Consider the following 22,780-nt stretch of genomic DNA (forward strand, 5'->3'; position numbering starts at 1 on the left):
GCAAGCAGTAACAATCCAGTGAATGGAAAATCCATCAGGTGATCCCTAAATAACTCCTCCTAACCTGATACAGTCTGTATAGTGACTTAAGTAAGCCAGTTGTCATGAAAGTGACATTAACTATGATTTAGTATTGATATCACTTGGCACTCTCACTGATTGGATGAAAAAGATAATTGCAACCCAAATTTGGGTAAACTAGTGAGGTGCAGGTATCATAGGCATCATCTCATCCATAGTGGAAAAAGGTTGACTGGACGCCAGCGAAGAAAATTACTTACTAGCTTTCTGAAAAAAACATGGAGAATGGAATAATGCAGGGACAAGGGTGAACGCATGAATCACAAGGGAAGGTGTTTAGAAGCAAATGTGGGGCCAAGGGCCAAAGAAAGAGAAAAGAAACAATGAGCAAAAAGGTAAATGGCATATTTTTGCAAGCAAAATCTTTCATTTATAGATATTTTCTACTCAACTTGTTCAGACATATCACTACACACCTCTGGATTAGGAGGGATTTGAACCCACACCTCTTGGTCTAGAGGTAAAGATACTATCACCGCACCACATGTCCTGTAAAGAGTATTTCGCTTTGTTTTATATATATACTTAAGAGTACTTAATGATGTTTTCTTAACCAACCTCTTTAGAGATGTTATGAATCACTTCTGGAGTAGGCGGAACTGGAATCAGGGCCTCCTGACTCAGTGATAGGAACACTAGCACTGTGCCACAAGAGCACCCTTTAAAAGCTCTAAAAGCAACTTTGTGAAATCCAAAATATATGTTGTATGCAATTCAATGTAAAAGATGTGTCTTTAATGATAACATTAAAAGACCAGGCTGTAGAGCCCCAGAAGGGGATTCCATCACAAGTCACTCAGGTGAGCAATGACTTGTTGAAGAGTAGCTGCTATAGTCGTAGATGTTTTGATGTATGCACCGGAAACTGTATTTTGAGACCAAGGATTGAAAAAAAATGCTTCTTATTTGTAATTGTAATTGATTACATCAGCAATGGGGAGGACAAAATCAGAATTTTACAGCATAGACTGTCATACAGCGGACTATACGCATACTAGTTCTCCCATAGAATTATCCATTAAGTCCCAGTCTGTTACTTTACCCCCATACCTTTTAAAATTTTCTGTTCCAAATATGTTTTCATTCCTTTTAAAATGTTTTGCATGCCTTAAACAGGGTAATATTAATCCACATCAGCAAGACCTTTTAAATGACCAAAACACTAATCACCAAATGGAAAAAAAATGAATTAGCAATGTGCAGAGCTAAAGAAAGGATTGCTTCTTTACTCACATTGTCAAACTGCCAACATTATCAGCAACTATTCTACACTTAATCTTTTATCGTAAGCCATGTATAGGACGTATGTATTTAGGTTCTTCTGATCGTGTTTTAGTGCTCTCAAAAGGAAAGTGAGACAAAAATGTTCTGCGTTAAAAGAGAAGATTTCAAGGTCTTTCACAGAGGTACAGAAAATGAGAAGGAAGTATTCATGGATACGCAAGCAAAATTCATTCCAGCCAAACCAACAGATAAAAATGGCAACAGATGTGATTAATTGTAGAATCATTGAATGTTACAGCAGATAAACAGAACACTCAACTGTTGAACGATGTTGGTGGTTTTCTCCATGAGTTAAGCCTATTTGCATATTCCCCATTGAATTTAAAATTCTTCAATCAACCATTCCTTTGAAATAATTTGTGGACAATGTGACAGTCAATTCTGGTTTATTTTTGATGTTCTCTTTGTATAAAGCAATTTTTGTAACATTTCCCTTGCATTTATTAATCTCTGATTTGAAATGATAAAAACCAATTATCCATTCCAACATAAATTACTCATCTTGGTTATTGAATAACAACTCCCTATACACTTCAACTACATCAAAATATTTGTTGAGTGGACGCAGTGTGAGATAGCAACTGAAATCTCACTGTGTTCACTTTTGGATGATGTAACTCATCTACAGTTTTTGATGGAAAAAGCAGAAAAAGAAATTGAACAGCAGATTTGTTTTTTTGTTGGTGGAGGGAGAGGCAACCAAATTTAAGTCACATTTCTTCACAGTCAAAGTACCCTGGAAGTTTCCAGATATCAAATTGGAAGATAGCACCTTGTAGATATACTGGCTCGAATAAAAATTAGATATTTAACATGTGCAAATTGAAGTACAAATCCAGTTGCAGAGCCATAAAGAAAGTTGACCTAAAAAAGATGGACCTTGTGTCCTAAAATCTCCATTGAGTTGTTCTAAGTCTTGGGAGGCCCAATCAGCAATCTCTTGAGTTGAGGTCCGCAATTATTTCTGTGGAAATGGAGTAAGCTCTTTCTGGCTTTATGAAAACATAGTGAGCCACCATCTGCCTGGGTTGGAACTCCACCATTTCTGTATCCAGCTAGGAATCAGCCGTCAGACTGGCTTCAAACTCTCTGGAATTGGACAGGCCCTGACCAATGAGCTACGGTGAGAAACCTGATGGAATCTGTGCCCTGCTTAGTCCATTTTCAGTTGGGCTCAGAGTTACAATTTTGGATCTGTCTATTCTTCATCATATACTAGGGAACACATTTTTAAAGTGAGAGGAGAGAGATTTGAAGAAGATATGAGGGGCAATCTTTTTACATCAAAGGTGGTTCACACGTGGAATGAACTATGAGGAAGTGGTGGATTTGGCCACAATTACAACATTTTAAAGACACTTGTGTAAGTACTTGAATAGGGAAGGTTTGGAGGGATATGGTCCAGGACCAGGCTGGTGGGACTAGATTAGTTTGGGATTATGTTCGGCATAGACTGGTTTGAGCAAAGGATCTGTTTTTGTGCTGTATGACTCTACGAGAGGTGACATTATTGAAACATATGAGATTCTCACCGGATTTATTCAGAAAATCTGAGATGATCTTTCCCCTTTGGGGGCATACAGAACAGTGTGATGCAGTTTCAGGATAAGAAGTCTCCAACTTTAGATGGAGGCTAGGAGAGATTTCGTCTTACCGAGGGTAATTAACTTATAGTTTTTTTCCTACTTAAGAGCAGCAGAGACTGTGTCATGAAATATATTCAAGGCTAGGTTAGATAGATGTTTGATTTACCAGCGTGTCAAGGCTTTTCAGGGACAGACAGGAAAGTAGAGTTGAGGCCACAATCAATCAGTTATTATTGTATTAAATGATAGTGCAGGCTTAAAAGGCCAGAATATCTAATCCTGCTCTTGCTGCTCACATTCATGAGAAGTTATAGAGAATGCTGTGTACGTGCAGTTCAGTACCTTTACAGAGGCTAAGAACTGAAACAAAATCTAATCATTTGGAACACACAAGTTATTGTCAGAAGTCTGTCTGAAACCAAATTTAAATTCAATAATCTGACGAACAAAGTGCTGCATTTCACATAGCATCTGCAAGACATGAAATGCTCTACACTTTTTTTAAGCTTGTTTCGCCTGCTCTAGGAAATGAACAGAGGGAAAATAGCAGCAATTTTGCTTCTATTTCTTGGCAACTCTGATTGAGTAATATTTGCTGAAAAGATAAAATTGCTACATGGTTGCTTTGCAATACATTTATAAAAGATCTTGATCCAGGTGTGCAAAACACTTCCTCTTAGCGTAATACACTTACGATTTGGAAACTGCCATGGACAGTGAAAGCCCTCCAAATTGACTACCCCAGAAGCAGGGTCATCAGTTAGAAGTTCTTAATTTATTCCTGCTTGGTGAACCAAGTAGCACAAAGAAATCATGGCACAGGGTTCCCATTTTTCACAGCCTGACATTCTGTGCAGCTCAACCAATTATGAACATATGTCTTTCCTTCCCTTCAAAGGACACAGAGGACACCTAGATTTTTGCAATGAGATGACACAAGTCAAGCAATTTTCCAGCTTGTCACAAATGCCTCTGGAGAAACTGCCCTGAATGATGGGATTTTCATGAGGAACAAATGTCGGGTGGAATTAAGCCTCTGAACCCCTGCACATATCTGAAATGTTCACTGAGTTTGAAGCTTTAAAAGGCCTGCCACAGTCCTCTGGCACTTTGTTCCAGTTATTTGTTCATAGTTTAGCTCCCATAGCATTCATCCTCCTCCCAAGCTCCATGTTCCATCTATACCAACTTATGCATGCCCGTTTACCCCAATGCACCCCCCCCATCCATGTACCAACTCATAACAATCCACCCATTGTTTTTTGCCTTTACAGCTTCCATACTAACTCATCTAATATTCACCAGGGGCAGACCTCAGGACCGACTTGAGATGGAAGAAAATAAAGTTCTATGTTTCTTTTACAGATTTTGCTGCCTGAAAAGAACTGTCATTCATGGCAGTCCATTCAAAACTTAATTCCACCCTTAAAATGATAACAAACAGGCTTGCTTCCGTAATCATACATTCAAGACAGCTAACCCTTTCATAACCACTGTGAGCTATCAAACTTTTGACTTCGCATCACCTGCAGGAATATTCAGAGGTCATGGAATTCAGACAAATATTAATAATGATGTAATGACAGTCAATAGACAATAGGTGCTGGAGTAGGCCATTCGGCCCTTCGAGCCAGCACCACCATTCATTATGATCATGGCTGATCATCTACAATCAGTATCTTGTTCCTGCCTTATCCCCATAACCCTTGATTCCACTATCTTTAAGAGCTCTGTCTATCTCTTTCTTGAAAGTATCCAGAGAATTGGCCTCCACTGCCTTCTGCGACAGAGCATTCCATATATCCACCACTGTCCTTAGAGAAATGTCAACAAACAGCTGTTGTAACTGCCAGACTAGAGTTTCTTTGCTGTCACTGACACAGACATCCTTTAAAAATAGATATTCATAAACAGTTGAGGATTTGTTAGTGTTTGTTGATCAATATTGACAAGGTGGGCTGAAGGGCCTAATTCTATGCTCAATGACTCTGATTTAAATAACTTCACAGCTTGACAGTTTGACAGGTACTCTTTATACTCGTGTAAAAGTTGAGTCTCTAAGATTAAAATTTTACTGAAAAGGTAGGGTGTCAACTATTGCAGAAGCAACATGTCAGAGAGGTTGGAATCCATTCTTTCCTGTTGCCACACAATCAGAATCGCGAGGTCAAGACTGTTCCCACCAACCCTGTCCCATAAAGTCAAGTGAGATGAACCAAAGATATGAGCACAGGCGTGAGGAGTTGAACAGCCACCTTCAATGGTGTGCTGTTCTCTGGTTTTTACTGATGCAAGTTTGGCACCTTCAGCTGGGACTGGGTGGTAGATAGGAACTTTTTGATTTCATTTGTCTCTAAACAACGTATATGAAATATGAATTATTTTTCAGCCGAACAATGGCATCTATTTTTGCATGAAACCGACTCTAAATCAACATGAATGCTAAAAATTCACAACTTCCACACAGCTATTTGAGGCACTTGCTAAAATGAAAATGCAGTTTGCTTAAACTCAAAGCCCTGACAGCCCTGAACATCAGACCGTTATAATGACTTGAGAACTCCAATGCTGTGACATTGACACCATTCCCCTGAGTGAGATACGGCAGGCAGTAGAACATCAGCTCAAAGAACAAGTTCCCTTGACAACATCTTCTGGAAAGATAAAACTGATGAAAGGTGCTGAGTCTGTGGGGCTGGCTTTACAGTAAAAAATGAACCAGTTGACTGCCTCATACAGCCTCCATTATTGGGTAAGCAGACACCTCATTACCCTGTAGTTCACTTTAACCTAGAAATACTACACCACAGACATCAGTACGCACACAGCAACCCTGAATACAACAAATGGGCCCAGAGAGGAATTCTATTCCAACTTTAATCAATCCAGTGTCTCAAAGGGAGACAAACTGATTGTTCATGCCGATTTCATTGCCAAGATTGGGAATGCGTCAGACCTCTGAAAAGGAATGTGTAGGGAACGTAAACATCCTGAAGTCCTCTTCCTGATGAAGCGCATTTAAAACCTTATTTGTCAGACAAATGCAAGACCTCAAGGCAATGTCTTCCCTCTGGATGTTGACACTTCCTTGACTGTGTCATAGCCCAAGTGAGGGACCGCAAGAATGTTCACAACACATGTGGATTCTTCATCATTGTCACGATCATCCATAGCCCAAGCACCTATCCCACTGAGAGTTAAGAACAGAGGGGAGATCATCAAGGAGAGAAAGGCAATGAGTGCTCTTTAGAAGAAGCAATTCAACAATTATCCTAAGCACGCCTCAGTCCTTGACTTGAGTGCCCTTGACCACATACCACAGCATCCTATTTCTCACCATCTCAGTACAATCCCAACCCAAAATGAGGTTTAAAAAAAGCCATCCAACAGCTGCGAACTAACAAGGCCATTTGGATAGGTAGAATCCCTGTAAAAATGCAGAAACACGTTCAAGAAGCACTTTTAGCCGATATGTAAAACCTTTCTCCTCATCTGGAATGAGAAAAGCGTGCCAGAGGAACTTGAAGACATCATAATTGTGACTACCTCATCTGCAGAAAAAGAGATGAGAACAATTGCAGTAACTACAGACAGGTAGCACTGCATTCCATCAACAAGAAAGCCATTGTAAAATTTCTCCCCAGTTGCCTCAACTCAGTGGCTGAACAGTAACTATTGGAGTTACAATGCTAACTCTGTCAATCAAGAGTTGTTATGATCCCAAGTCAGGTTCTTACTGAACAAATTGAACCCCGACGGAAATCTGCCTTGAAGGATCATACTTTATTTTGTGAGGTTGCCTTTCACAGAAGTACAAGCAGATTTGGCAAATCAATAAAACAAGTTCATTTCAGAGAAGAAATGAAAATAGAATAAACTGAGCCATTTTTATATCCCAATTTGAAAGATTTCAAAGAACATGGTAAAATACAATCCCATCAACATCAGTGTTCAGGACTCAAGTACTAAAGAATACCAAACATTCCCAGTTTGAATTAACCATTTTAATTCCTGGTTTTAAAAGTTTATTAGCCTCTTCCTCAATTAGTCACACAATTAAGTTTCTATTTTTTCAGCTTTAAATAGACCCATTAGGTTTGCAATTGAACACTTTTGGTCTGGAATTTTAACTAAAACCCTTACACTGATGTAATTTACTTCCCAACTGTTCTGAACTAACTCCTTTTGCAAGTTTCTTTTATCTATTGTCCATCAGGATTTCTGCAAACTGACCCAAAAAAAACCTTTCCAAGCTCTAAGTTTTCCCCTTAAGAAGAAAAAACCCTATTTTTTTAAGCCTAAAGCAAGCTAATCCCATGGTAAAACTCTCACAATGCAAATAAATTCCTATCATTGCTCAAGGAAATTGATGCCTTGTCCTGGTTCAAAACAGATCATGGCTCCAGAAATCCTTAATCATTAAACCCCCTCAAATAAATAGACCAAAACCCACTAGTTCAAAATCCAAACTTTAAAATAAATGATATTAACATATTTATACTTAAATCATATTTCTTACATCACACAAGAAACAATCTTTACAGCAAGACAAATTCAAGAACAATGCGAAGAGCAGCAATGATCTTTATACTTGGTATTTTTTGATGCCTCAAAGGCCTTTGGCTCTATCAACTGTGGGGGTGGAGGAGTGACAATAAAGCGTCTCCTTTTAATTCGGTTGTCTTGAGAAATTCATTGCCATCTGCTGCCTACTGCAGACATCATGCAACCCTTGATCCTTACCGACATTTTTCCCACATAGATGTTCAAAATGGGGTCAAAACAGACTTCTGCATCTTGCTTGCCGCAACACTTGATCTGCCTCGATGAAGCTTAAAGCTGGTGTGTAACTAGTCAAACAGGACAAGTGGAAAACTGTTCAAGCTGAATCATCTCCAATTCAGAACCAAGCCTCTGTTATTGAGCTGCAGTATGCAGATAATGTTCACTTGTGTCCATACCCAGAAGCTGAGGTCTAATCTATCATCAATGCATTCCAACTTGGGCTAAACATCCAGAAGTCAAAGATCCTCTATTAGCCTGCTCTCGCTGCACGACATTACCCCTAACAATCAAGATCCATGGTGAGCCACTTGATCAAAAGGATCAATTCCTTGGAAGGTTGATACCTTTGAAGCTTTGTTTCAAAAGGACAAGTATCAACAATGAAATGTGACCATTGCCCATATGAGAACCAAAGTATTTGCTGTCAAAGAATTCAGGCCCAAACCTAAGTTCATGGTCTACAGGGGGCAGTGTTCCAAGCCCTGCTGTGTACATCAGGGACATGGCCAATGTACAGCAGACACCCCAAATTTCTTGAGAAAAATCAGCAGAGCTGCTGCCACGGAATCTTATAAACCATTGACAGGATAGAAGCTTTCCTACCAGCATCCCCTCTCAGGCCAACATCCCAATTATCAAGCCACTGGTTACAGTCTATCAGTTGGGTGGGCCATATCATCTGCATGTTTGACATGAGACTTCCAAAAATAAGGTCCAAGCTTCATGATGGCTAATGGTTACCAGGAGGGCAGAGGAAATGCTTCAAGCATGTCCTCAAAACCTCTCTGAAAAAATGCAACATCCCCACCAACTCATGGGAATATTGACTTGAAAACTGTTCAAACTGAAGAAGAAGAGAAAGCTGTGAAGGCATCTGTAATAGACCCAAGTGGAGACCAAGTACAAAGAGTTGGAAGGAGAATTCAAAGACCCAAGCATCCCATTCACCTGATTCAGCAAACACTACCTGTCCAAACGTTGCAGGGTATTCAGCTGCACTGTTGGTCTATCAGTTCACCTTTGTATTTGTTAGTTTTGTATTTGGTTCGACTTCTTCAGAAGTGAAGAACAGGTTCTAAGGAACAGTCACTAAACTTGAAACATCAACTCTGGGTGGAATCTTATAGGGCTCTGAGTTATAGGAACTACTGTGAGATATTATGGCAGAATCAGATGATAAATCCAGCTGGTCCCATCTCGAAGTCAGGAGCATCTCACTGTATCTTTTGTGCTTCTGACAAGTGGCATGGTGAGTTTCTTGCTCGGCAGTAGTGGTTTGCTAATTAAGGATGATTATTGCTTGTTAAATGCCTTGTTAACAGACGGACTTACCTCATTAATATTCAACTTCCAACATGCTAAACAAGCCAAACAAGCCAGACGTTGACAAAAATTCAACATGGAAATCAAAGCAGGGACCTTGCAAATTCAATTTGCCATTTGCTCCAAAGGACCACCATGTCATGTGTGACCAAACAGAATCTCAGGGCATGATCCACAGGCACCAGCCACAGGCAGCTCTCATCCACAGACATTTGTATCTGGCCTTTGCCAACCTTTCCTACACATCATGTCACCTCTCGGTTTCACTAGCAGTGTGCTTTGGAAGCACAGACCCCTATTGCAGGACACATTAGCAGCTAGCATTGAAAAGCTGTTGCAAAGATACTTTGTGCACAGAGGCAAGGACCCAGCTCGTGCATTGAACCAGGCTGCATGCTGGGACTGTTCACTTCTCCCTTTGTCATCACTCACTTGGCACCTCCCTACAAGCTTGCAGCATCCATGCCATGTCTTACCATGCCAGTTAGTGCAGTCACACAATGAGGCAGCGTACCTTGCTGCTCAGGAGTCCTCAGTCAAGTGGGTGGATATCTTGCCGTGTGGCAGTGTGTTATATCTATCTCACAGCTGCGCCATGTGCCTACAGCTGCAGCAGCAAACATAATTTGTGGTGCAGCATGCAGGCAGCCAGCTGTCAGAGTCCTGGGTGTGTAATTCTCACCAAAGTCCAGAAAGATACCTGTCAGTCAAATAAGTCGCAGCACACAGTAAGTCAAAGGAAGCCTCTTATACTAGCCCAGGAGATTGGCCAAGGTCAGGCATCTGGTCAGCGTGTTCTCAGGCAGGAGCTTTTAAAGTGAAATAGCACTGCCATCAGCCCTGTACACTGTACAGGACATAAACCTACAAGGTCCCTAACACATGCCATCCTAATACATTCTCTGTCACCATTTATGTTGCTTCTCCCTGCTCCAGTCTAAGTGACCAACTCATTCACACCAAATCATTTGGCCACAGAGGCCACAAAATACACACGGATGTTGGAGGAGGAGGGCCAGTGTTGTCAGAAGCACCCATAGCTCAGTAGTTGCTTTGCTCCTCATTTCTAAATGATGCAGCAGGCTTGTATCACAGCTGTCTCTCAATTGAACATTATGTTTGGCCTTAAATTGTACCACATGCTAGAGCAATGACATTTGGGGATACACAGCAAGACAACAACTAAGTGAAAGCAGTGACATTTATAAAAGAAGTGCAAAATAATGTATGGTGCATTGTTACTTAAGCCACCAAAGTGCCCTCATTTTATTTTCTTTGTCCTAACTCTCCCAGTAGGTCTTAATGTGCTCCTTGTGTGCTGCAGCTAGAAGTGGAGGAAGCCTGCTTAATAGAGTGGCAGACCCTGAGCCTTGATGGGAGCTGGGTACAGTAACCGAGATAGAGTGAGTGTGAGGTAGCAGAGAGAAGACTGCAGCACTTACTCTGACCCAGCAGAGAAGGTCATTGACCTTTTTAATGGCTCTGCTTGCTGTTCCCTGCACTGTGAAGATGCCACTGATCCAGGTGCCACTTTGGACCAGCTGTCAGAGTCTGATGCCCTGACCTCCTCTGCCAATCCTCCACTAAGAGGACTCCTGTCCTTCGCACCACACCCTTGTCAAGGTCCTCTAGGTCCCTGCTAGAGTGTCACAGTGCCATCTGTCCCTGCTGCAACATCTTCAGGGTCTGTCCCTCACTGGGCGGGATAGCTTCAAAATGTCATGCTCATCCAGGCACACAGTGCCCCTTTAAAGATGCTGCAGGAACAAGGGATGCTGATCTTTTAGTAGATATCTACTAATTAGTGAGTTGTTCCAGGAGTGACCTGTGTTAAATGGAACCCGATCCAGATGTGATGGACACCATGGGGCAGGGTTCATAGTTAATGAAGGAAGTTTGTTATGACACAGCAAACAAACTTGCTGGGCCTTGTGACAGAAATCCACCAAAAAAATTGACGTAACTCAAGCTCAGTCAAAGAAATGTAAGATTCAGCCCTCTGATTCTCTGTCCACAGATGCTGCCAGTCCTGCTGAGTTTCCCCACCAATCTATTTGGTTTTATCAAGCATTTTACATTCTCAGATTGTAGAGAGGATTTGGGCTGAAATTAGCAGAATTTATTCCCTTAAATTCCTCCCATTTCAAAAGCGATTACAATATCTGGTCTTTGTAAGTGACTGATGTAATCTTTTTTTTAAAAGTTACATTAGGTGGCTATGGGTTTGGTCTGTTCAAGATGTGTTCTGGAGAAATCTTTGAAACTGTCTTCAATGATCTGAAGGTGGGAAGTTGGAAAAATGTAAAATCTTAAAAAACAATCAGGTGGATTGAAAGGAGAGGTTCTGCTATTTGATCTGATACTATTTTTGAGATATGAAACATATTTTGGCAATTCTCCCTTAATAAGATCTTGATATATTAGTTGACATGGCCCCAAAGATCCCAATTTTTTCAACTTTAAATTGCGCAGGAGCATGATTGTTGCATGCTGTATAGTAAATTGTAGGTGGTATCAAGAGAATCAATGATAAGATGTGTAGGGAACATCTTGATCAAAGATCATGCGATTAATGCTTTAAAACCTATATATGAATTTCAACATTTACTAACATACTCACTATTAAACCCAGTACCCCAAGTGAAACCTAATCAAGATTTAGTGTAATATTCTTACTTTTGTGCTCTAAGTTTCTATCGACCAAGTCAAGGATCAGCTAAACTTTTTCAACAACTTTCTGTACTGTCCTGTCACCTTCTGAGACTGGTTTATCTGTGCCAGCAAGTGTGTCTGGTCCTGTAGCCTTTTGAAATTGTGCCATTTAGTTTATACTGCATCAATCTTCATACTTCTCTGCCTCTCCCACACCAGAGTTCCAGGCTTTTTCCTACCCTTTGGCCCCATACTATCTGTAACATACTTGCATGTTTTAATTAAACCAGATTGTCCACCGATATTGAATGGACGCAAGCACCATGTATTACCTCGAGTGCTTGTGTGACAATGTTACGGTTAGAGCTGATTGATTGCTAGCACTGCCTGTTGTTCATTTTATTATGTCTACACATTAATACCACATTGATGCACTGGACTAATGTGATCCTTTGCACTTTGAGCAACCTTAGGAGACAGTGCTCTCTTAATAGCATGCAGGTTGACCGGAGCAATGGAGAAATATTACAGCCATAAAAAATAGACAGATTTCCAATTTGTTGCAAACCTTTACATTGGGAATGTTAAAGAACAGAATTTGGGATAAACAAATATACAGAATAATTTAACAAATTCTTAAACATGGGAAAGAACAACTGAATGCAAATAAGTGAAATGCAGAAAGAAGTGTGAAGTGCAAGATTGCTAAGAATATAAGAGATGTCTCTGTGTGCCAGAATAAAATAAACTCTTGTTCCACTTAAAATTAATAAAGAAAACTGGGATCTAGGAAGGCTGGATGAGCAGAATTACTAAATTGTGGCTTTACGTCTATCTTTGCCCAGACCAGAAAGGAAAATGTTGACAAGTCAGATAAAATGTCAGAATCAGCACAGAAGGAGCAAGATGATAGCAATCTAAACAAGGTAAAAGAAAGACTAGCTTTTTATTTTACATCATACCTATTGGGGGATATTTCAAAACTCTACACATACAACAGGGCACAACCTGGAGAAGATGTGAAATAGTCAAAATGCAACATTTGTCCTTACCCAAACTATGTCATCCAACTAAACAAAAAAAACAAAGAACCATGATGTTGGAAACAGGAAACACAAACAGAATTTGCTGGAAATACTCAGCAGATCTAGCAGCAAAGATGGAGAGAAAGTAGAATCACTGTTTCAGGTCCAGTGACCCTTCTTCAGAACTGAATGGAGAACTAATTGAAAAGTAAGGAAGGGTCATTGGACTGGAAACATGAACTCTGCTTTCTCTTCACAGATGCTGCCAGACCTGCTGAGTTTCTCCAGAAGTTTCTGTCTTACGTCATTTCTCAGACAGCTGCTAGCCTGTTGAAACAAAAGCCAGGCAAAACCTGGTTGACTCTCTTTTGCCCACTTGTCAAAATTGGGTGGAGAGGAATAGAGCATGACTGAAATTTGTCTCAGGATTCTTGGGCAGCCAGTTGAATTTTGTTTTTGACTGTGGAAGTTTCTGTTGTGGAGCTAGCACGAAGCATGAATGTTTCCCCACCTGACAGTATTTCTGATCAAGCCAACAGCCCACCGCTCTTCTTTGGAGCAGCTGCAGGGCAGTACAGAAGAAGTAAGCATCCGTACTCATTTTCTCGGTAATCTGATCATCGAGATAAATAACCAGCAAATACCTGTTTATAAAAGTGCATTTTAAAAATGTTATTCAGGGAGTGTGCCAACATTTATTGCCAATCCCTTATTGTCCTTGAGAGGGTGGTAGTGAGCTGCCTTCCTGAACCACTGTTATCCATTTGATGGAGGTACACCTAAAGTGAAGGAGGGAGTTCCAAGGTTTGGCCCCAGTCACATTGAGGGAGTAACAATATATTTTCAAGTCAGGAAGATGAGTGGCATTGAGGGAAACTTAGAAATGTCGGTGCTCCCATGTACCTGCTGCTCTTTTTCTTCTAGATAATACAGGTTGTGAGCATAGAAAGTGCAGGCTTAGGAGACTTGGTGAATTTCTGCAGTGTATCTTGTAGATGGATACAACACTTCTGTTGTTGAGTGCCCACGTAGGTCTGGATGTTTGTGGATGTGGTGCCAATCGAGCGAGTTACTTTGCCTTGGATGGTGTCAAGTTTCTTGACTAGTGTTTGAGCTGTGCTCATCCAGGCAAGTGGGGAGTAGTGCCTTACCGATGGTGGATAGGCAAAGGGGGTGAGGTGTTCTCTGCAGGATTACTAGCGTCTGCCCTGCTCTTGTTTGACACTCTTTTCAGGCCTGCAAAGAGGCCTCAAGGAATTTGTAACCCAATGAAGTAGTTTTGAAATGTAATGCCTGGTAAGTGGATATGTTCAGCAACAGGTTATCAGGAAGATGGCCATCTTTTGTGGGTGGAGGTTTCAAAGGGATTCTTTGCTTCTTTAAATATGTCTTTAACACTACAAAGTGGGCTACAGTCCCATGTTTAAAGTCCTGTCCAAAAGATTGCAAATGAGATGGTGTGGCAATAGAGTATCATCGTAGATTATGGGCTAACTATTACATTAACTATTGCATTACATAAACCATTAGCTATTATAAAGAAGTTTCGAAAAGAATAAGTGGTGGGTCTTGAATTAAATACATACCAAGTATAAACAGCATAGACTCAGATATAACGTTAGTACTGCCTAATGTGAAACGAAAGGTGAGCATTTTGTGATGACCAGACATTTCAGTACACTTACAGCCAATTCAGTACTTTTAAAGTGTAGCCACTGACGCAGGATAAGATATCGAACAGCCATTTTGCACTGAGCATGTTCCCACATCACAGTATGATACGGGCCAATCTGGTAAAGCTTCAACTGACATCAAATAATTCATGGATCTTTGAAAGGGCGAAATGCAATTGTTTAAAGAGAAAGTAAAACACTACAGCCAAATTCTTGTTCGATTAGCGAAGAATAGAGGCAGATGGCAGAAAAAGAAATGATATTGATATCAGACCTCATACTCTGATCCCAACAGCAGTTTGGGACAAGAGCAAGGCAAGCGCAGGGAACTGAAGCAGTCTGCATCATTAATCAAAGATAACAAAGTGTGGAGCTGGATGAACACAGCAGGCCAAGCAGCATCTCAAGAGCACAATAGCTGACGTTTCGGGCCTAGACCCTTCATCAGAGAGGGGGATGGGGTGAGGGTTCTGGAATAAATAGGGAGAGAGGGGGAGGCGGACCGAAGATGGAGAGAAAAGAAGATAGGTGGAGAGAGTATAGGTGGGGAGGTAGGGAGGGGATAGGTCAGTCCAGGGAAGACGGACAGGTCAAGGAGGTGGGATGAGGTTAGTAGGTAGGAAATGGAGGTGCGGCTTGGGGTGGGAGGAAGGGATGGGTGAGAGGAAGAACAGGTTAGGTAGACAGATACAGGTTGGGCTGGTTTTGGGATGCAGTGGGGGGAGGGGAAGAGCTGGGCTGGTTGTGTGATGCAGTTGGGGGAGGGGGCGAACTGGGCTGGTTATGGGATGCGGTGGGGGAAGGGGAGATTTTGAAGCTGGTGAAGTCCACATTGATACCATTGGGCTGCAGTGTTCCCAAGCGAAATATGAGTTGATGTTCCTGCAACCTTCGGGTGGCATCATTGTGGCACTGCAGGAGGCCCATGATGGACATGTCATCTAAAGAATGGGAGGGGGAGTTGAAATGGTTTGCGACTGGGAAGTGCAGTTGTTTATTGCGAACCGAGCGGAGGTGTTCTGCAAAGCGGTCCCCAAGCCTCCGCTTGGTTTCCCCAATGTAGAGGAAGCCACACCGGATACAATGGATACAGTATACCACATTGGCAGATGTGCAGGTGAACCTCTGCTTAATATGGAAAGTCATCTTGGGGCCTGGGATAGGGGTGAGGGAGGAGGTGTGGGGGCAAGTGTAGCATTTCCTGCGGTTGCAGGGGAAGGTGCTGGGTGTGGTGGGGTTGGAGGGCAGTGTGGAGCGAACAAGGGAGTCACGGAGAGAGTGGTCTCTCCGGAAAGCAGACAAGGGTGGGGACGGAAAAATGTCGTGGGTGGTGGGGTCGGATTGTAGATGGCGGAACTGTCGGAGGATGATGCGTTGTATCCAGAGGTTGGTGGGGTGGTGTGTGAAAACGAGGGGGATCCTCTTTGGGCAGTTGTGGCGGGGGCGGGGTGTGAGGGATGTGTTGTGGGAAATGCGGGAGACGCGGTCAAGGGCGTTCTCGATCTCTGTGGGGGGAAAGTTGCGGTCCTTGAAGTACTTGAACATCTGGGATGTGCAGGAGTGGAATGCCTCATCCTGGGAGCACATGCAGCGGAGGTGGAGGAATTGGGAATAGGGGATGGAATTTTTGCAGGACGGTGGGTGGGAGGAGGTGTATTCTAGGTAGCTGTGGGAGTCGGTGGGCTTGAAATGAACATCAGTTTCTATCTGGTTGTCTGAGATGGAGACTGAGAGGTCCAGGAAGGTGAGGGATGTGTTGGAGATGGCCCAGGTGAACTTGAGGTTGGGGTGGAAGGTGTTGGTGAAGTGGATGAACTGTTCGAGATCGTCTGGGGAGCAAGAGGCGGCGACGATACAGTCATCAATGTAACAGAGGAAGAGGTGGGGTTTGGGGCCTCTGTAGGTGCGGAAGAGGGACTGTTCCACGTAACCTACAAAGAGGCAGGCATAGCTGGGGCCCATGCGGGTGCCCATGGCCACCCCCTTAGTCTGTAGGAAGTGGGAGAAACCGAAAGAGAAGTTGTTGAGGGTGAGGACGAGTTCGGCTTGGCGGATGAGGGTGTCGGTGGAGGGGGACTGGTCGGGCCTGCGGGACAGGAAGAATCGGAGGGCTTTGAGGCCATCTGCATGCGGAATACAGGTGTAGAGGGACTGGATGTCCATGGTGAAAATGAGGTGTTGGGGGCCAGGGAATTGGAAGTTCTGGAGGAGGTAGAGGGCATGGGTGGTGTCACGGACGTAGGTAGGGAGTTTCTGGACCAAAGGGGAGAAAATGGAGTCCAGATAGGTGGAGATGAGTTTGGTGGGGCAGGAACAGGCTGAGACAATAGGTCGACCAGGGCAGGCAGGTTTGTGGATTTTGGGAAGGAGATAGAAATGGGCCGTGCGGGGTTGGGGAATAATAAGGTTGGAGGCTGTGGGTGGGAGGTCCCCTGAAGTGATGAGGTCATGAATGGTGTTGGACATGATGGTTTGGTGCTCGGGGGTGGGGTCATGATCAAGGGGGCGGTAGGAGGAGGTGTCGGAGAGTTGGCGTTTGGCCTTGGCGATGTAGAGGTCAGTGTGCCATACTACCACTGCGCCACCCTTGTCTGCGGGTTTGATGGTGAGGTTGGGGTTGGAGCGGAGGGAGCAGAGGGCAGCCCGTTCTGCAGGGGAGAGGTTGGAGTGGGTGAGAGGGGTGGAGAGGTTGAGGCAGTTAATGTCTCAACGGCAGTTGGAGTTGAAGAGGTCAAGGGAGGGTAGGAGGCCTGGGGGTGGTGTCCACCCCACCAACCTCCGGATACAATGCATCATCCTCCGACACTTCTGCTATCTACAATCCGACCCCACCACCCAAGACATTTTTCCATCCCCACCCTTGTCTGCTTTCCGGAGAGACCACTCTCTCCGTGACTCCCTTGTACGCTCCACACTGCCCTCCAACCCCACCACACCCGGCACCTTCCCCTGCAACTGCAGGAAGTGCTACACTTGCCCCCACACCTCCTCCCTCACCCCTATCCCAGGCACCAAGATGACTTTCCATATTAAGCAGAGGTTCACCTGCACATCTGCCAATGTGGTATACTGTATCCATTGTACCCGGTGTGGCTTCCTCTACATTGGGGAAACCAAGCGGAGGCTTGGGGACCGCTTTGCAGAACACCTCCGCTCGGTTCGCAATAAACAACTGCACCTCCCAGTCGCAAACCATTTCAACTCCCCCTCCCATTCTTTAGATGACATGTCCATCATGGGCCTCCTGCAGTGCCACAATGATGCCACCCGAAGGTTGCAGGAACAGCAACTTATATTCCGCTTGGGAACCCTGCAGCCCAACGGTATCAATGTGGACTTCACGAGCTTCAAAATCTCCCCTTCCCCCACCGCATCCCATAACCAGCCCAGTTCGTCCCCTCTCCCCACTACATCACACAACCAGCCCAGCTCTTGCCCTCCCCCCACTTCATCCCAAAACCAGCCCAACCTGTCTCTGCCTCCCTAACCTGTTCTTCCTCTCACCCATGCCTTCCTCCCACCCCAAGCCGCACCTCCATTTCCTACCTACTAACCTCATCCCACCTCCTTGACCTGTCCGTCTTCCCTGGACTGACCTATCCCCTCCCTACATCCCCACCTATACTCTCCTCTCCACCTATCTTCTTTTCTCTCCATCTTCGGTCCGCCTCCCCCTCTCTCCCTATTTATTCCAGAACCCTCACTCCATCCCCCTCTCTGATGAAGGGTCTAGGCCCGAAACGTCAGCTTTTGTGCTCCTGAGATGCTGCTGGGCCTGCTGTGTTCATCCAGCTTCACACTTTGTTATCTTGGATTCTCCAGTATCTGCAGTTCCCATTATCTCTGCATCATTAATCAGCTGTATTTAGAAAGTTAAATAGCTTTCTCCCTTTCTAGGGTCCTGAAATGTTTGTGAACGTAGGATGTCAACAGGAATCATGTAAAGCAGAACAGGGTCACTCCCACCTTGGATGGCAGTTTATTTGTTTGAGAAATGCAGAAGTTTTGAAGAAAGTCTATCCTGCAGTGATGATATTTCTGTACCTTATTTTAGGTTCCAGCTCGCTTCTGGCTGGACAAATTTAAAGAATCAGCCACTTTTATTAGTGAAATAATGCGCAGTAGACAGCGATGGCTGCCGAGTCAGGCCAAAATATGACTCATTCCTTGTTGTGTCGCCGCTAATTGTCTGCGATTCCTGAATCTATCACCAATAAAACCCTCGCCTCCATCAAACTCAAAAGCTTTGTCTGTCTGAATCCTGCATCCTCAGCTAAAATCTGGCCCCTGGTTCTTATGAGTGGATGTGTTCTAGGAAACAATTCTTTGAAACAATCCTTAAAGTTTTAACATGTGAGAAATTGCAGATGCTTAACTTGTTAAAAAGAAAAGTCATGCTATTTATGTTGTTGCAGTTTTTCAAAGATATATCTGGCTTGCTGGTCAAGAGAAATTTGGCTTAAATTGCACAGTTGGATTTTAATAAACCTTCTAATGAGCTATCATTGGCAACTTGCAATTACAAGCTAAGGTTAGGTGATACTATTAATGCTAACAAAGAAATTTTGAAAACAGTGAAAAAGAATTGAACAAAAATCAGGCACATTGAAACAGGGGTTAAAAGTAGAACCAGTTGTTGAATCAGCACTCACTTTTATAATTTAACACATTGGAGAAAGTGACAAAACTTGAATAATTTGGCATCAATTTTTATTGATAATTTTTATCTTTGGATATAGATCTTTTTGGTAACTGAACTTAAGAATTAAATGACAATGTGTTTAGTTAACAATGCACAAGCTCATCATAAACAAAATTTATTTATTTGGCACCTTCAATGCAATAAAACATCGCAAGGTGCTACAGAGCAATGTTAGAAAAATTTTGGCACCAAACCTTGGAAGGGATCTCGAGAGATTGGCCAAAGAGGTTTTAAATAGTCTGAAGAAATGAAAAGGTGGTAGAGCAGCCTAGAAAGGGAAATTTAAAGCTTATGCCTTTAGATGCAGAAGGCACAGCTCCCAGTGGTGGAGAGATTTGAAAACAGGAATTCTCAAGAGGTGAGAATTGAAGGAGCCTGGATATTGTAGATTGTTGTGAGGCTAGAGAAGTTTATAGAGAGGGAGAGCTGAGACTTTGGAGGAATTTGAAAAGTAATATGAGAATTTTAAAAGCAAAGCACCAATTAATCATGAGCTAGTGTAGATAGTGATGAACGGACGAAAGGAAAACAGAAACTGCTGGAGAAACTCAGCAGGTCTGGTAGCATCTATGGAGTGAATGTGGGGTGTTAATGTTTAAGATCCAGTGACCCTTCAGAATACTGCAGAAGGGTCACTGAACACAAAACATTGACTCCCCTTTCTGTCCACAGATGATCCTAGAACTGCTGAGTTTCTCCAACAATTTCTGTCTTTATTTCAGATTTCCAGCATTCATGGTTCTTTATTGTATTTTGTTGATGGACAGATGCTGGATGAATGAGTTTTGGTGTGCATTAGAACATTAGGAACAAAATCTGAATGACTTCACGTTTATGGAAAGTAAAACATAGAAAAACATTCAATATATGGGAGAACAGCCAGAAAAACTTTGCAAGAGGTGGATAGAATGAGAGAGAAGGAGAAAATACTTCCCCCTAGCGGGAGGCATAACATTAACAATGAAGTTTGACTAGAACAATAAAAATTACAAATCTGAATTTGTTAGATTTTTGTTAGGCAAGGGTATTAAAGGGTAGAGAATCAAGGTAAGTAGATGCAGTTAAGATACAGATCAACCACGATATAATAGAATGTCAGAACTGGTTTGAGAGACTTCTGTTTCTGTGTTCAAGTTTCAAAAGACACAAATTAAAAGTTAAAAATGAAGTGGAAGCAGCAAAGCAACCAGAACTTCCTCCACACAAAGAATCTTGAAATTACAAATAACAATGATGGGAAAGGTATTGAACTTGGTCACAAAAATGGAAACACATAAATGTAATTCGATTGAGAGAAAAATAAGATCTGATGTAAATGAGGCTATGTATGGTTGGTCTGTGAAAACGTAACTAGCCTTTTTTATGTCAGTCCTATGGTCTTTTCTGGTCCAAAATTTCTAAATAAGGTGTACGTGGTGTTGCACTCGGAAGAACAAGAAATGACTAAGAAACCTTTATAGCTACAGAATGGAAGAAGTAGTAATTTAGTTAAAAGGGAAGACGACTTTTCTGCTATGGCAATTTTAACCATCATATTTTGTTAAGTTATTTTGTTCTAATGGATTTTATTGCCATGTTCTAATGGGTTTTATTTTTTCAGGTTCAAAACAGTGAAGGCAAGGTTGATAAAATGTACTTGACCCCACCTCCACCTGTGAAACAGTTCCTCATCTCCCCTCCAGCGTCTCCTCCAGTTGGATGGCATCAGATTGAAGATGCAACTCCCACCATTAATTATGATCTTCTGCGTGCAATTGCTACACTTGGCCCAGGTGGGACATAGCAATATCCATAGAGTAGCATGAAGTGATTACACTTAAGGTATAGCGTGTGTGTGTGTTCTAAGCTTGTGTTTTTCTAAAAAGGGAATCTCAAACTCATGTAAAAGAGCATTACACATATATAACTGAACCTCATCCCAAAACTAAATATTATGGGGCCGCTGTTGTCAGTTTCAACACATGACTGAGACAAACTATCTCTCCAAAAGAGAAATCGATTCACTGGCTATTGATAAAGCCAAATCAAACTCTATCATTCAGCAGGATTGGAGTGCAAATGTGCCTGGGACATGGAGCAATACCTGCTTAGATAGTCCACAAAGTATTGACCATGAATATTTGTTGGTCGTAGCCACTTTGCAACAATAGGTTATATTTACAATTAATGAATGCACCAAGGCTCTAAATAATCGTCCAGATTTCCGCCATATCTGAGACTTTCTCCACCATGGCAAAAATGGTAGAAGATATTGGAAATCTGAAGTCCTACCTCCAAGACTGGCATTTTTTGGGGGACGGGGGATGGTGGTGGGGAACGGGGGATGGTGGTGGGGGAGGGGGGTGGTGTGTGCTGGTGGTGGTGGTGTTGGAGGTGGAGGTGCATGAGGGGTTAGTGTTGTCAAGTGTCCTTTGGATTTTTATGACTGTGGAGATTTGTGTAAAAGGTGCATAAATCATAAAAAGGTGCAAATGTTCAACTTCTCAAAAAGTGTAAAAACATGTCAAAACCTGTCCAAGCAGTCAAAATGTATATTTATGAATGAATGAATTTCTCAACAAAGTGCAGTCAGCAATATGGAACTTTAACCCAGACAACTGTTTTTTCAGTATTTGTGAGTACTTAAGGATAAGAAGTGAGTTGGCATGGTCGGGGAAGGGGGAAAGGGTGGAGGTTGGAAGTAGGCACTAACTTAATATGGAGGGTATATGGAGTACAAATAGAAAGATATAGCATTGCATAAATGGGGATGGGTAAAGGGGCATAGAGGTATGAGAGAGCATTGAGAAATAGGTTGAGTTTTGTTAATCAGGTTGATATGGGGGATATATGAGAGTAAGGGATGAGGAAGGTATATATTTTATTGTTTTAATTTTATTTCAGTGGCAGACTTTTCACCAATCTTGGCTTGGGAGCTAACCACATCGTCAGCAGTTCCTGAGTAACCTAGCCTGACTCCCAGTCCAATCCCCCACTCGTAGACTGAAAATGGGAAGTACAGGTGGTCATGTTCTCTCACACTTGTGTGTAGCCAATTTGGGAAAGAAAATTGGAGCCAATTTGTGATCAGTGCGTTCTGTGTTTTCTTCTTAAAAAAAAGATTGTTCACTATCTTGAATGTTTTCTGAAGAGTTGTTGTTAATCTATTGATTAGGAGCAACCTGCAATAAAACCCTTGTACCACACACAAGCATTCCAAAATGGGTTAGATTTAAGGTGCATTCAACTAACATCTGTTCTGAATGTAGCTACAAAATACCTGCTGCTGGATGTTTACCTAACGCATGTATAATTTCAGTGCTGAGGTGTAAGTTGTCAGCATTTGTTGGACTCTTCTTTTCACAAAACAAGAAGAAAAGGACTTACTGTCAAACATAATGCAACAAAGTAAAAGGATACAGATTTTAAATGTTTGAACAATACACAGTACTTATTGTTTCATTTCCAATGCAAGTTTCATTTTGTTCCATTTCCAATACACGTCACCTCTTTCATGACGTTATGGCCCAAATCTTTGAGTGTGGAGGCACATTTCAGCGTATGCATGGCCATGTTTTGAATTTTTTGGAGGAATTCCAATTTTCCTTCATGCTTCAAGCCACTCTATGGCAATACAAAGGCGGATGGTTGTTGGTCACACAGCTCAGTTCCAGTACATCACTGTGGGAC

General features: G+C 42.4%; 1 protein-coding gene across 3 annotated transcripts in view; it reads left to right on the plus strand.

Annotated features, from left to right (window-relative positions):
* LOC125465121 (calcipressin-3-like) overlaps window positions 1-22,780 on the plus strand; it is a 143,105-nt gene that overhangs the window by 107,420 nt on the left and 12,905 nt on the right. For all 3 annotated transcript variants that reach the window (XM_048558269.2, XM_048558270.1, XM_048558271.2), the window contains one exon: window positions 20,712-20,883. In XM_048558269.2, coding sequence (XP_048414226.1) covers window positions 20,712-20,883 — 172 coding nt within the window. The remainder of the gene's footprint in view (window positions 1-20,711; window positions 20,884-22,780) is intronic.

The sequence above is a fragment of the Stegostoma tigrinum genome, chromosome 24 (assembly GCF_030684315.1).
Source record: "Stegostoma tigrinum isolate sSteTig4 chromosome 24, sSteTig4.hap1, whole genome shotgun sequence".
Taxonomy (NCBI): Eukaryota; Metazoa; Chordata; class Chondrichthyes; order Orectolobiformes; family Stegostomatidae; genus Stegostoma; species Stegostoma tigrinum.